The sequence below is a fragment of the Thalassophryne amazonica genome, chromosome 23, assembly GCF_902500255.1.
Source record: "Thalassophryne amazonica chromosome 23, fThaAma1.1, whole genome shotgun sequence".
In the NCBI taxonomy this organism is placed as follows: Eukaryota; Metazoa; Chordata; class Actinopteri; order Batrachoidiformes; family Batrachoididae; genus Thalassophryne; species Thalassophryne amazonica.
The window spans coordinates 23,149,299-23,161,969 of NC_047125.1; the positions used below are offsets into that span (position 1 = coordinate 23,149,299).

The 12,671-nt window shown below is 41.6% G+C and overlaps 1 protein-coding gene across 1 annotated transcript in view; it reads left to right on the forward strand.

Moving 5' to 3' along the window:
• Positions 1 to 12,671, forward strand: part of dnah2 (dynein, axonemal, heavy chain 2) — a 74,663-nt gene that overhangs the window by 42,313 nt on the left and 19,679 nt on the right. The window contains 7 exon segments of the mRNA XM_034164185.1: positions 1,453 to 1,638; positions 2,937 to 3,022; positions 4,332 to 4,462; positions 4,546 to 4,695; positions 5,069 to 5,236; positions 11,277 to 11,437; positions 11,770 to 11,909. Of these exon segments, the coding sequence (XP_034020076.1) occupies positions 1,453 to 1,638; positions 2,937 to 3,022; positions 4,332 to 4,462; positions 4,546 to 4,695; positions 5,069 to 5,236; positions 11,277 to 11,437; positions 11,770 to 11,909 (1,022 nt within the window).

The following is a 12,671-nucleotide window of genomic DNA, read 5'->3' on the forward strand; positions in this document are numbered from 1 at the left end:
TAAATTTTCATCCCCCAAACTAACACCTGCATCAAATCAGATCTACTCGTTGACATTGACCCTATGCCATGACATTGACCCTATGTGTCTTTTTACAAGGAATGTTTTCGCAGTTTTTGCTCTATGGCAAGATGCATTATCATCTTGAAACATCCCCAAACATCCTTTCAATTGTCCAAAATATCAACGTAAACTTGTGCATTTATTGATGATGTAATGACAGCCATCTCCCCAGTGCCTTTACCTTACATGAAGCCCCATATCATCAATGACTGTGGAAATTTACATGTTCTCTTCAGGCAGTCATCATTATAAATCTCATTGGAACGGCACCAAACAAAAGTTCCAGCATCATCACCTTGCCCAATGCAGATTCGAGATTCATCACTGAATATGACTTTCATCCAGTCATCCACAGTCCACGAATGCTTTTCCTTAGCCCATTGTAACCTTGTTTTTTTTCTGTTTAGGTATTAATGATGGCTTTCGTTTAGCTTTTCTGTATGTAAATCCCATTTCCTTTAGGCGGTTTCTTACAGTTCGGTCACAGACGCTGACTCCAGTTTCCTCCCATTCATTCCCCATTTGTTTTGTTGTGCATTTTTCGATTTTTGAGACATATTGTTTTAAGTTTTCTGTCTTGACACTTTGATGTCTTCCTTGGTCTACCAGTATGTTTGCCTTTAACAACCTTCCCATGTTGTTTGTATTTGGTCCAGAGTTTAGACACAGCTGACTGTGAATAACCAACATCTTTTGCAACATTGCATGATGATTTTACCCTCTTTTAAGAGTTTGATAATCCTCTCCTTTGTTTCAACTGACATCTCTCATGTTGGAGCCATGATTCATGTCAGTCCACTTGGCGCAACAGCTCTCCAAGGTGTGTTCACTCCTTTTTAGATCCAGACTAACGAGCAGATCTGATATGATGCAGGTGTTAGTTTTGGGGATGAAAATTTACAGGGTGATTCCATAATTGTTTCCTCAGAATTGAGTGATTCCATATTTTTTTCCTCTGCTTGGTCTAAAAATGTAACCGTTACTGGCTGCCACAATCTTTTTTTCTTGATTTCTTATAGTGTTTCTTAAAGCCAGAAAGTTGCCATTTGAAATGACTTTAGTTTTGTGTCATGTCTGTGATCTGCTTTTTTTCTACAAAATTAAACAACTGAATGAACATCCTCAGAGGCTGGTGATTCCATAATTTTTGCCAGGGGTTGTATTTGCATGAATAATGAAAATATTTTTCTTGGTCTTTCTGTACTTTTACATAATGGATTTTTTTTTATCTTCATCTCTTCTTTCAGCATGCTCTTCCAGCCTTTCTTATTTTATTTTAATTCCTCATGTCCAGTTGCAGTTTAAAATTCATGCATTTTATTTGAATAGGAGTATAAATTACAATCTGTGCAAAAATGTGATTTGACTTGTCTTGTTACACACAAACAGGAGTCTCAAATCATGCGAATCTACAACACCATGATCAGGCAGAAACTGCATGGCTTCAAGGAAGTGAAGGACATTGGAGAGATTCTGCCTCAGGCCACCTTAGAACTGTATTCTGCTGTTACAGCTCGTTTTCTACCCACGCCAGCCAAAATTCACTATCTGTTCAATCTCAGGGATATCTCAAAGGTACGCACACTAACATAGAGAGGTAGAATAAATGGATGCAGTTTACACCTGCATGCTTATTGTACACTGTTTTAGGTGATTTGGAGCACCAGAATAAACATTTTTCATCTTAATTTTCAGTACCATCTTTACTCCACACACACACAGATACACATAGGCTTATGTTTCCACATAATTTAATTTATCTGCACATAGTAATACATATAGCTATGATGGAATCATTTTTCTGACTATAAAACAATGATTGATTCATACTGTACAGGAAAATTTACAAATGCAGAAATACGAGGTAATATTACTCTTGGACATGAAGATGTTAACAGCTATGGTAATCTGACATTTGACCTCAGTGATGACTGTTACCCAAATGACTGACCTCTGGCTGACCTTGTCAGGTTCAGTTCTGGAATCCATCTAAATGTGTGCCACATTTTGTCCAAATTGGATTGAAAATCAAATTCCTTGACTTTTGGCAAAATGACTTTTAACAGCAATTTCAGGGTGAACAGTCATTGACAAGCCGAGTGTGGTAGAAATCGGCAACAAAAGGACCTGAAAGGAGTAGGTGACCTTGTCCTTTGCCAAGAAAAACCCAGGACAATGCAAAGCTAAAATTTCTCAAATTGTAGTAAGATAACTAAAACGTCTGCGTTTAAGCACGTGGAAAGATACTACAGATGTTGGGCTGCTAATGGAGAATTGTGCCCCCCACCCCACTCCCCCCATGCACTTAGGAGGCTTCAATCACATGAAAAATGTCCTGCGAAAGTCAATAATGTAGCTATTGTAGACGATGGAAGAATTTAATGTTTTAATTGTAAAACATCAGATAGAAGATAAAAGATCAGTGTTTAAAAAGTGCCATAAATTCTGAGTAAATCAGCTTCTGAGATTTTAAGATCATTTATGTTTAAATGTTGTGGGTTAAAAGGAGGAATGGCAACCTGTTAATTGAAATGCACAACATGTAACTGCAGGCATCCTCGCTTTGATTCCTGCTGGAAGCTTTTCTCGCTCCATTCCTTTTGTCTTCCCCGATTCCCATCTACCTCTGAGATGCTGTCAGAATAACACGGAAGTGTGATCGGTGTTTGATCTCCATTTCAGCTCAACATCTGTCATACTACAAAATCATTATTGCTCCATAACTTCCTGATTTACACTCAAATGAAAGGTGTCAAGTATTCTTGCTACTGACTGAACAGTAAGAGATTGTTCAGATTTATGAGAATACAATGCACTTATTTGCAAACTGATAGATATGTAGTGTTTTATTTTGCCTTTCACTGGATTCCAAGGTGTTCCAGGGTCTACTGAGAGCTCACCCCGACTACCATGATACTAAAAACAGTATCACTCGCTTGTGGATCCATGAGTGTTTCAGGTACCAACCTGTTCTCTATCTGTTTCTGGGCTTCCCTCCCTTCCTCTTTCCATTGTTCTTTGTCAATCATTTGTCAGATGAAAATGTGACTATCATTACATTATATAATTCATACTTTATGTGAATGCACCTTTACACTTTTTTCACAACGTTTAAAGTACTGTTGTCATGGCATTCCCTCTGTGGCAAGGAAGATCATCTCTTGATTCATTCTTGGATGGGATGGTGGACGTGGAGAAAATCTACATCCAGGATCGATCTTGAGATGTCATTGCATGAGATTGTTTAACGTGGGAATGTTGCACACCGGCAAACACATGGCCCTTAAAAGATCCTGAGGAAAATCCCAGACGATCTGGGGTCTGAAGACCTCCCGCAGCCTTCATCCACCTTCACAGATGTTTGGTTACAAGCCATCATCTCCTCCATCTGATCTGAGGTTGAGGACTTCTAAAGTACTGTATCCTCAGTGCATGCGCCCTTCTTCATCTGCTGTCACATTTTACATCAACATTATAACTGTTGTGATTCAAAAGTTGTGAAATTTGGTGTAATTACTGATTATAATCTTGTCATTCTTTTCACAAAGTTCCATGTCTGTGAATCCAGCACTTTAGTGCTCTCAGCGGGTCAAATTCATGGGGGAGCACTAGAGTTTGACCCACTGGGTGCGATAAATTCAGGAGGCAAGCAACTTTTCAACTGTATTGTCAGTTTTCCAAAATTATCTAATGTGGAATTCCTTGGATCAAGCCAGTGCTCATTGCACCTTATTTTGCTAGTTTCTGCCACAGCAGATTTTCCTCCACATTAGATTTTCTGGAAAAATCAATAAAACTTTCAAGGCCACAAAATTTGTCCAATTTATGCAGAAACTAGTAGTTTATTTTTAGATCTATTGATGTGGTTGAGTTTTCTTCAGCGTTCATCCATCACAGCCAACTGAATTTGGTGGTTAAGCCGCCAAATAGGAAGTGGGGTCATTTTTGAGCAACACTTTGATGTATTAAAACCAAACTTGGTACTTCGCCTCAGGACTCCTTTGTGAGGAAGCACAAAAATGTGTGGTGTCATTTAACCTCTGTGTGGCACATGTTGGCCACATGTTGCTTTGTTAGTATTTTTTTATATATATATATATTTTGGCATCTGATGTATATGCAGGGGAAAATGATTTCTACCTGCTGACGCAAAGTACTTTGGCCATCTAAGGCCATCACTTTCAATAAGGTGTGTTCCAGATTTGAATAATGACATTACCTAAAACATGCTCAACACCTTGTCTGTTTTGTTGTCGTTGTTTGTACAGGGTTTTCTCTGACCGTCTTGTTGATCGCAGTGACACTGATGCCTTTATTGCTGTCCTGTCTGAGAAACTGGGGTCACTCTTTGACACTACATACCACAACATCTGCCCCAGCAAACAGCCCCCAGTATTTGGTGCCTACATTACTGTACCCACGTCGAAACATACACAGTCAAGACTGTGGAAAGGCCCTCAGATGTGAATGTGTGTGTTGCAGGTGATTTCCTGAGTGATTCTCATGTTTATGAGGATGTGCTGGACATACAGAGTCTGAAGAGGTTTATGGAGACCCACCTGGAGGACTATAACCTAACCCCCGGCGTAGTGCCAGTGAACCTGGTGCTGTTCCAAGATGCCATCGAACACAGTGCGACAATCTCATTAGCTTCATTAAAGTCATTGTGAAGTTTTGGTGTAGAACTTTTTAAGACCTGTAGAATATGCTGGGCACAGTTCAGCTAATCGGCTATTAGCTAATGAGCAAAGCTAGCTTTTTTGTTAGCTGATTTGCTTCTTTTTTTTTGTTTTGCTAACCATTAGTGAACCAACTAGCTTTATTTTAAAAAAAAGATTAACAGTCAGAAATATTTTTGAAACTTAAGATCACAAGTTTGTTGGTGTTTTAATTGTAAACAAAATCCAGCCACTTTTGAATAATGCAGAAAGAAGTTCTTTCAGGACTACACCAATGCTTTATATGTGCATTTATCATTCTATTTATGTGTGTGTTTGATCGTCAGTAACACGAGTGGTGCGTGTGATCAGTCAGCCCTGGGGCAACATGCTGCTGTTTGGAGTCGGAGGCTCAGGCAGACAGAGCCTGTCCAAAATGGCCGCCTCCATCTGTGAGTACCAGGTGTTCCAGGTGGAGGTCACCAAACAGTACCGCAAGCAGGAGTTCAGAGAAGGTGAGATCTCCTTCACAGAAGTGTTAGGAAAACAATCCTGACTTCTGAACTTCAAAACAAGGAAAACAAGGTCCTGTGAGGTCGAGAGGACAGCAGTCTGACTGAGCGGTGCTGTGGATATTTATGTAACCGCTTTAACTCTGGTCTGTGGTAGAGTAAGCAGGAACTTCTCTTGCAAATGGTTTTATCAAACATTTCAAGACAAACTACTACCAAAGTGATACACATATCAACAGCAGTAAAATGAGATTTGAAGCTGTAGTGAAACTGTAACTGTCTATCGCAGGGCACAGCAGGCATCTCTTCCATCCAAAAATTCCATCTCTTTAACTGTCTCACTGAGCTTTTTCTTCTGTTTTCTCCAGTTTATGAAAGTCCATGTTGATATAAATTGTGATCCTGACTGAGGATCAGTGCAGTCCCCTTGTGTAAATGTTGAAGGAATCAAAAGTGTTTGTAACCCCACTGATGTCGAGGGAAAAAAAAAACTAGGCCAGACAGCGGATGGTCAAATCTTCAGATATGCTGCATCCATGCTGAGATCAATGCAGCATGAGTGGATGTTGTCCAACTCAAAACTTCAGGGCTCAACTGCAGAAATTTCAGGGCTGCTTCAGCAGCTACATCTGGAGAGCTGTTTTAAAACAAAAAAAGTTCTCAGAAATTTTAGAGTATAAACTCAGGCAGTCTGGCATCTGTGTTTGGTCTGGAAACAGACCTGATACCAGATTAAATAAATCCACCATCACTGGGACCATCATTTTACCCGTTACAAGCAGCGCATTACTAATTACAAACTAAATATACTTACACTCATCTGTGCACCCATCGGCATGTTGGTCCTCAAATGAGGTGCGTCCAGGACCAGGGTTGGTGCGTTGCTAAAATAACACTATGAGTGTTTAAGTGATTAAATACAGTAGTGTTCAGAATAATAGTAGTGCTGTGTGACTAAAAAGATTAATCCAAGTTTTGAGTATATTTCTTACTGTTACATGGGAAACAAGGTACCAGTAGATTCAGTAGATTCTCACAAATCCAACAAGACCAAGCATTCATGATATGCACACTCTTAAAGCTATGAAATTGGGCTATTAGTAAAAAAAAGTAGAAAAGGGGGTGTTCACAATAATAGTAGCATCTGCTGTTGACGCTACAAACTCAAAACTATTGTGTTCAAACTGCTTTTTTAGCAATCCTGTGAATCACTAAACTAGTATTTAGTTGTATAACCACAGTTTTCATGATTTCTTCACATCTGCGAGGCATTCATTTTTTTGGTTTGGAACCAAGATTTTGCTCATTTACTAGTGTGCTTGGGGTCATTGTCTTGTTGAAACACCCATTTCAAGGGCATGTCCTCTTCAGCATAAGGCAACATGACCTCTTCAAGTATTTTGACATATCCAAACTGATCCATGATACCTAGTATGCGATATATAGGCCCAACACCATAGTAGGAGAAACATGCCCATATCATGATGCTTGCACCACCATGCTTCACTGTCTTCACTGTGAACTGTGGCTTGAATTCAGAGATTGGGGGTCGTCTCACAAACTGTCTGCGGCCCTTGGACCCAAAAAGAACAATTTTATTCTCATCAGTCCACAAAATATTCCTCCATTTCTCTTTAGGCCAGTTGATGTGTTCTTTGGCAAATTGTAAACTCTTCTGCACATCTTTTATTTAACAGATGGACTTTGCGGAGGATTCTTGCAAATAAATTAGCTTCACACAGGCGTCTTCTAACTGTCACAGCACTTTTACAGGTAACTCCAGACTGTCTTTGATCATCCTGGAGCTGATCAATGGGTGAGCCTTTGCCATTCTGGTTATTCTTCTATCCATTTTGATGGTTGTTTTGCGTTTTCTTCCACACGTCTCTTTTTTTCAAACTACGCTGTTCTTCTGAACAATGTGTTGAACGTCCCATTTTCCTCAGGCTTTCAAAGAGAAAAGCATGTTGAACAGGTGCTGGCTTCATCCTTAAATAGGGGACAGCTGATTCACACCTGTTTGTTCTACAGAATTGACGAACTCACTGACAGAATGCCACACTACTATTATTGTGAACACCCCCTTTTCTACTTTTTTTTTTTTTTTTTACTAATAGCCCAATTTCATAGCCTTAAGAGTGTGCATATCATGAATGCTTGGTCTTGTTGGATTTGTGAGAATCTACTGAATCTACTGGTACCTTGTTTCCCATGTAACAATAAGAAATATACTCAAAACCTGGATTAATCTTTTTAATCACATAGCACTACTATTATTCTGAACACTGCTGTACAAGCCTTTTGCACCTTTGCACTCAGATTACTTGCTGTATAAACTGCAAATTGGAGGCAGACATACCTGAAAGGCACTTAGATTATGCACTCCAGGCTGTAGAGCATCAAGACTGGGCCCACTGTCTCAGCGGGATATTTCTGTGCAGGTATAATTAAGGGTGACACCATCTGCTGGTTGTTTGTTATAACTGCAGCTTGTTCTTATTTGATTCAAAAGCTAACACCAAAAAGTGATTTTTCACATACTCAGTAAAACTTCCAATACAACATACAAATATACTGTGCATAGTGGGTAATAATGTTTGTTTTTGTCTACACTAAATTCTTTATCATAATTCACTTTCACCTGTCCACATGCACATAATGGTTCGAGCTTCCATTCAAACTGTTGACCTGCATGTTGAGAGCAGACGCTATCGCCACTGCTGTGACATGCAGGTAACAGTGGAGAACCCTGCAGCTCATGTCATATTAAATAAAACCACTGTAATACACATTATAACACTTAAAACCTGGTTTTATTGTGAGGTACCTTTGCTGACTGATGTTTTGAGCGGTACAATACTGCCCCATAGTGGATTAAACATATTTCTGTCAGAATCAGAAGAAGTTTATTGCCATTGCCAGTGAACAGGATTCACAGACTAGGAATTTGCTTCAGTACAATGGTGCAACATTAAGAAGAGATAAAATACTAAGATAAAATATAACATATGTGTCAAAATAAGATAAAATATAAGATTAAAAAAATGAAATATGAAAGGCTGTGTGCAACAGAAAAACAGAGAAGCAGAAAAAACAGTGCAGTGGGAGGAGTGCAATTAAAAACCAAAGTACATTGTCTAAAGTGACCCGTGATAAAATGATAAAGTGACAGAGTTAAGCTTAAGGTGACTGAGTTATGAGGTGTTCATGAGTCTAACGGCAGAGGGGAAGAAACTGTTCTTATGGCGGGAGGTTCTGGTCCGGATGGACCGTAGCCTCCTGCCCGAGGGGAGTGGTTTGAATAGACCGTGTGCAGGGTGAGAAGGGTCAGCTGTGATCCGACCTGCTCGGCCCAGAGTCCTGGAGATGTGCAGGTCGTGGAGAGATGGAAGGCTACAGCCGATCACCTTCTCAGCAGAGGCCACAATGCTCTGCAGTCTGTGTCTGTCCCTGGCTGTGGCCCCGGCGTACCACACCGTGATGGAGGAGCAGAGGATGGACTCGATGATGGCCGTGTAGAACTGCACCATCAGCTGGACAGGCAGCTTGGCCTTCTTCAGCTGCCGCAGGAAGTACATCCTCTGCTGGGTCTTCTTGATGAGGGAGCTGATGGTTGACTCCCACTTGAGGTCCTGGGTGATGGTGGTGCCGAGGAAGCGGTGACAGACCACAGTGGTGATGAGGCTGTTGGTGAGGGCGAGGGAGGGCGGGGGGGCTGTGGCTTTCCTGAAGTCCACGATCATCTACACTGTTTTCTGGGCGTTGAGCTCCAAGTTGTTGCTGCTGCACCAGGTGACCAGCCGGTCCACCTCCCTCCTGTAGGCAGACTCATCCCCATCCAAAATGAGTCCGATGAGGGTGGTGTCGTCCGCAAACTTGATGAGTTTTACAGAGTCGTGGCTGGAGGTGCAGCAGTTAGTGTAGAGGGAGAAGAGCAGAGGGGAAAGGACACAGCCCTGTGGAGATCCTGTGCTGAGAGCCCGAGTGTTCGAGACATTTTTTCCCAGCCTCACACGCTGACTCCGGTCCGTCAGGAAGTCTGTGATCCACCTGCAGGTGGAGTTGGGCACGTGGAGCAGAGAAAGCTTGTCCTGAAGCAAAGCTGGAAGGATGGTGTTGAATGCAGAGCTGAAGTCCACAAACAGGATCCTAGCGTAGGTTCCTGGGGAGTCCAGGTGCTGCAGGATGGAGTGCAGGGCCAGGTTTATGGCGTCATCTACAGACCTGTTGGCTCGGTAGGCAAACTGCAGGGGGTCCCAGGAGGGGGTCGGTGATGGACTTCAGGTGGGATAAAACTAGGCGTTCGAAGGTCTTCATGACTACAGACGTGAGAGCCACAGGACAGTAGTCATTAAGTTCAGTGACGCGTGGTTTCTTGGGGACTGGAACTATGATTGAGGACTTGAAACAGACTGGAACATGGCATGACTCCAGGGAGGTGTTGAAGATCCCAGTGAAGACTGGGGCCAGCTCATCAGCGCAGTGTCTCAGGGTGGCAGGAGAGACACAGTCTGGGCCCGGGGCCTTACGTGGATTCAGCCTTTTGAAATGTCTCCTCACGTCCTCCTCTTGGACCGAGAGGGCAACAGGGGGAGTGGGGAGGGCAGCAGTGAGAGGGGGGAGGTCCAGAGTGTTTGAATATCCAGTTGTGTTGGGGGTGGGGAGGTGTGAGTCCTTGTCTTCAAAGCGTGAATAGAAGACGTTCAGGTCGTTGGCCAGCTTGAGGTCATCAATAGAACGAGGTGCTTTGGGCTTGTAGTTGGTGATCTCTTTCAACCCCCTCCACACAGAGGCTGAGTCGTTGGCAGAGAACCTTTGCTGCAGACGTGAACTGTACATGGATTTAGCCTTTGCCACCTCCTTGTTAAATCTGTACTTTGCACCTCTATAGCTGTCTCTGTCTCCTTCTCTGAAAGCCACCTCTTTCTGCTGACGGAGCTGCTGGAATTTAGGTGTGAACGTTAGGTGTGAACAACGCTTGTCGTTGTTATATCTCACCCTGGTACGATGTGGGATGATGCTGTCTTCACAGAAATGAATATATGACGTCACAGTGTCCGAGTAGTCAACTAGACTGTCTGTTGAAGCCTCAAAGCTATCCCAATCCGTGGTGGCCAAGCACGCGCGTAGCTCCTCTACAGCTTCATTGCTCCACACTTTAGACGTCCTCACAACAGGTTTAGAGAGTTTAAGTCTCTGTCTGTACGTGGGGATCAAGTGGACCATCACGTGATCTGTGAACAATGCAGTGGTGGTGAACTTGTGCTGTGACACAGACAATATAAATGAACATCTTCACATGCAGTTCTTCATGTCCAGGCACAGCTGGAAGGTTTGCACTTTTCCTTTGATATTCAAAATGTGAGATATTTAAGATTAAAGTGGTGGGAGATTTAGGATGTCTTGGATTTGGGGTGGAAGGTCTGTTGTTAGGATATTAATAATTAATGTAGATAACAATAAATGTATATATATATATATATATATATATATATATATATATATATATATATATATATATATATATATATAAACACTGTAATACCAATTAAACAAGTGCAAACTATAAAGAAGACAAGAGCTTAATAATTAATGTAAATACTTGATGTATACCTATAAATATGTACAGACAACATCAAATTACCACAGAAATTATGACTAGAAGAACAATGGACTAAAAGATAGGCTAAACATTTTAACTGAAGTTCGCATTTATAACAAATAAAAGGGTTGAGTTCCTTTTCCCTTAACTGACTGAATAAAAATGACTTTAACTGTATTTTAAAACTAATGTTGTTGGTTGTGGCTAACCTTGACCTGTTTTAAGAGGTCAGAAGATCACATTTTGTTTCCTATTTTTATGCTCATACAGCCGAGGGCATTTCAGCATTGTGTTATATTTTTAGTGTTCTATCTGTCCGTAGACCTTCAAGGAAATCTTTGGGGGTCATATGTATCCTTCTAATGGAAGTCCACCTGGATCTGCTGCTTTTATGCCATCTATAAAATACATGACAAAAGGTTTTACTATCTTTGTCATCAGACATCAAGAAGCTGTACCGTTTGTCTGGTGTGGACAACAAGCCCACAGTGTTCCTGTTTAATGACACCCAGATCATTGAAGAGTCCTTCCTGGAGGACATCAATAACATCCTGAGTTCAGGAGAGGTGCCGAACCTGTACAAACAGGATGAGTTTGTTGAGGTTTGTACTCGCCTCCAGATTTTTGACCTTCTGTCTGAGGTCATCTTTTAAATTTATTTATATTATGAACGAAACACTTATACCTGGTAGATTAAAAAGTCAAGGCTGTTAGTCTACACAGTAATGCGTAAACAGGTCCCAAACTAGGTGAAAAATCGTTTTATTTACATCTACACTTACTCATGATTAAAAAGGAAATAGAATGCTGGCATTTGTGGTGTATTGCCTCCATTTGCAATCAGCTGGACTGACTGTGATAAGGTAATGATGAGCCCATTAGGAGTTCATTGTGCAACGTGTGTAACATCCAGCTGTTGTATGCCTCTGTTTAGGTGTGTAATGCCTTGACTGAGTCTGCCAGGAAAGACAATGTGATCGAGACTCCTGAGTCCCTGTTCAGCTACCTGATAGAGCGAGTCAGGAGTAACCTGCACATCGTGCTGTGCATGAGCCCAGTGGGGGAAACCTTCAGGTACATGTGACCATAGACTGTGTTTATACTGGACAAACTCTGTAACATCAGCAGTGGCTTTTCTGAAGTGCTGGTTTGAAGCTCAAATGGGGCAGTTCTGAATGTTGCCATCTTGGCAGTAATTGACACCGCCTAATTCTTGGCAATCCCATAAATGAGTAAAGACGTGAAGCATGGGCAAGACCAGGATGACCTGGGTTGGACGAATGAAGCCCAAACAACATCCACCCATCTTGAAGTTACCAGAATGAGTGAGGCTAAGGCTAACAGGCTAGCGTTGGTTCAGGTGTTTGGTTAATGCATATTTTTGTGGACGGAGTGGTGGACTTCAAAATGGGTGGCCTGAGGTACAGGCATTTAAAAGCTCTGACCGGTATAGTGGTTCAGTAACTGCTGCGCAATCAGTGGAACTAATGTCACAAAGCTAGCTGCTAATCGGTGCTAATCTGGTGCTCACATACAAATTAATAATGCCAAAATTTCACTCAAGGGAAATACTGGAGCACCGGTTTCTTTGCTGGTCCGTTAAAACAATTAACACAGCAAACCATATTTCCTCAGATTTTTGTGACAAATGCTCAAAAAGGACAAACACAGTCAAGTCCAAAGTAGCTCACAGCCACTGCTAGCAAGGCCCTGAATCGTCTCGCTGGCACATGCTACCTGTCACTCAAAGCAACTATGCCCATAATTATTTACAACTTTATGGCTTAAAATAGCTTCAACTGATCAGTTATAATGAAGAATAATAACAAAATCTGA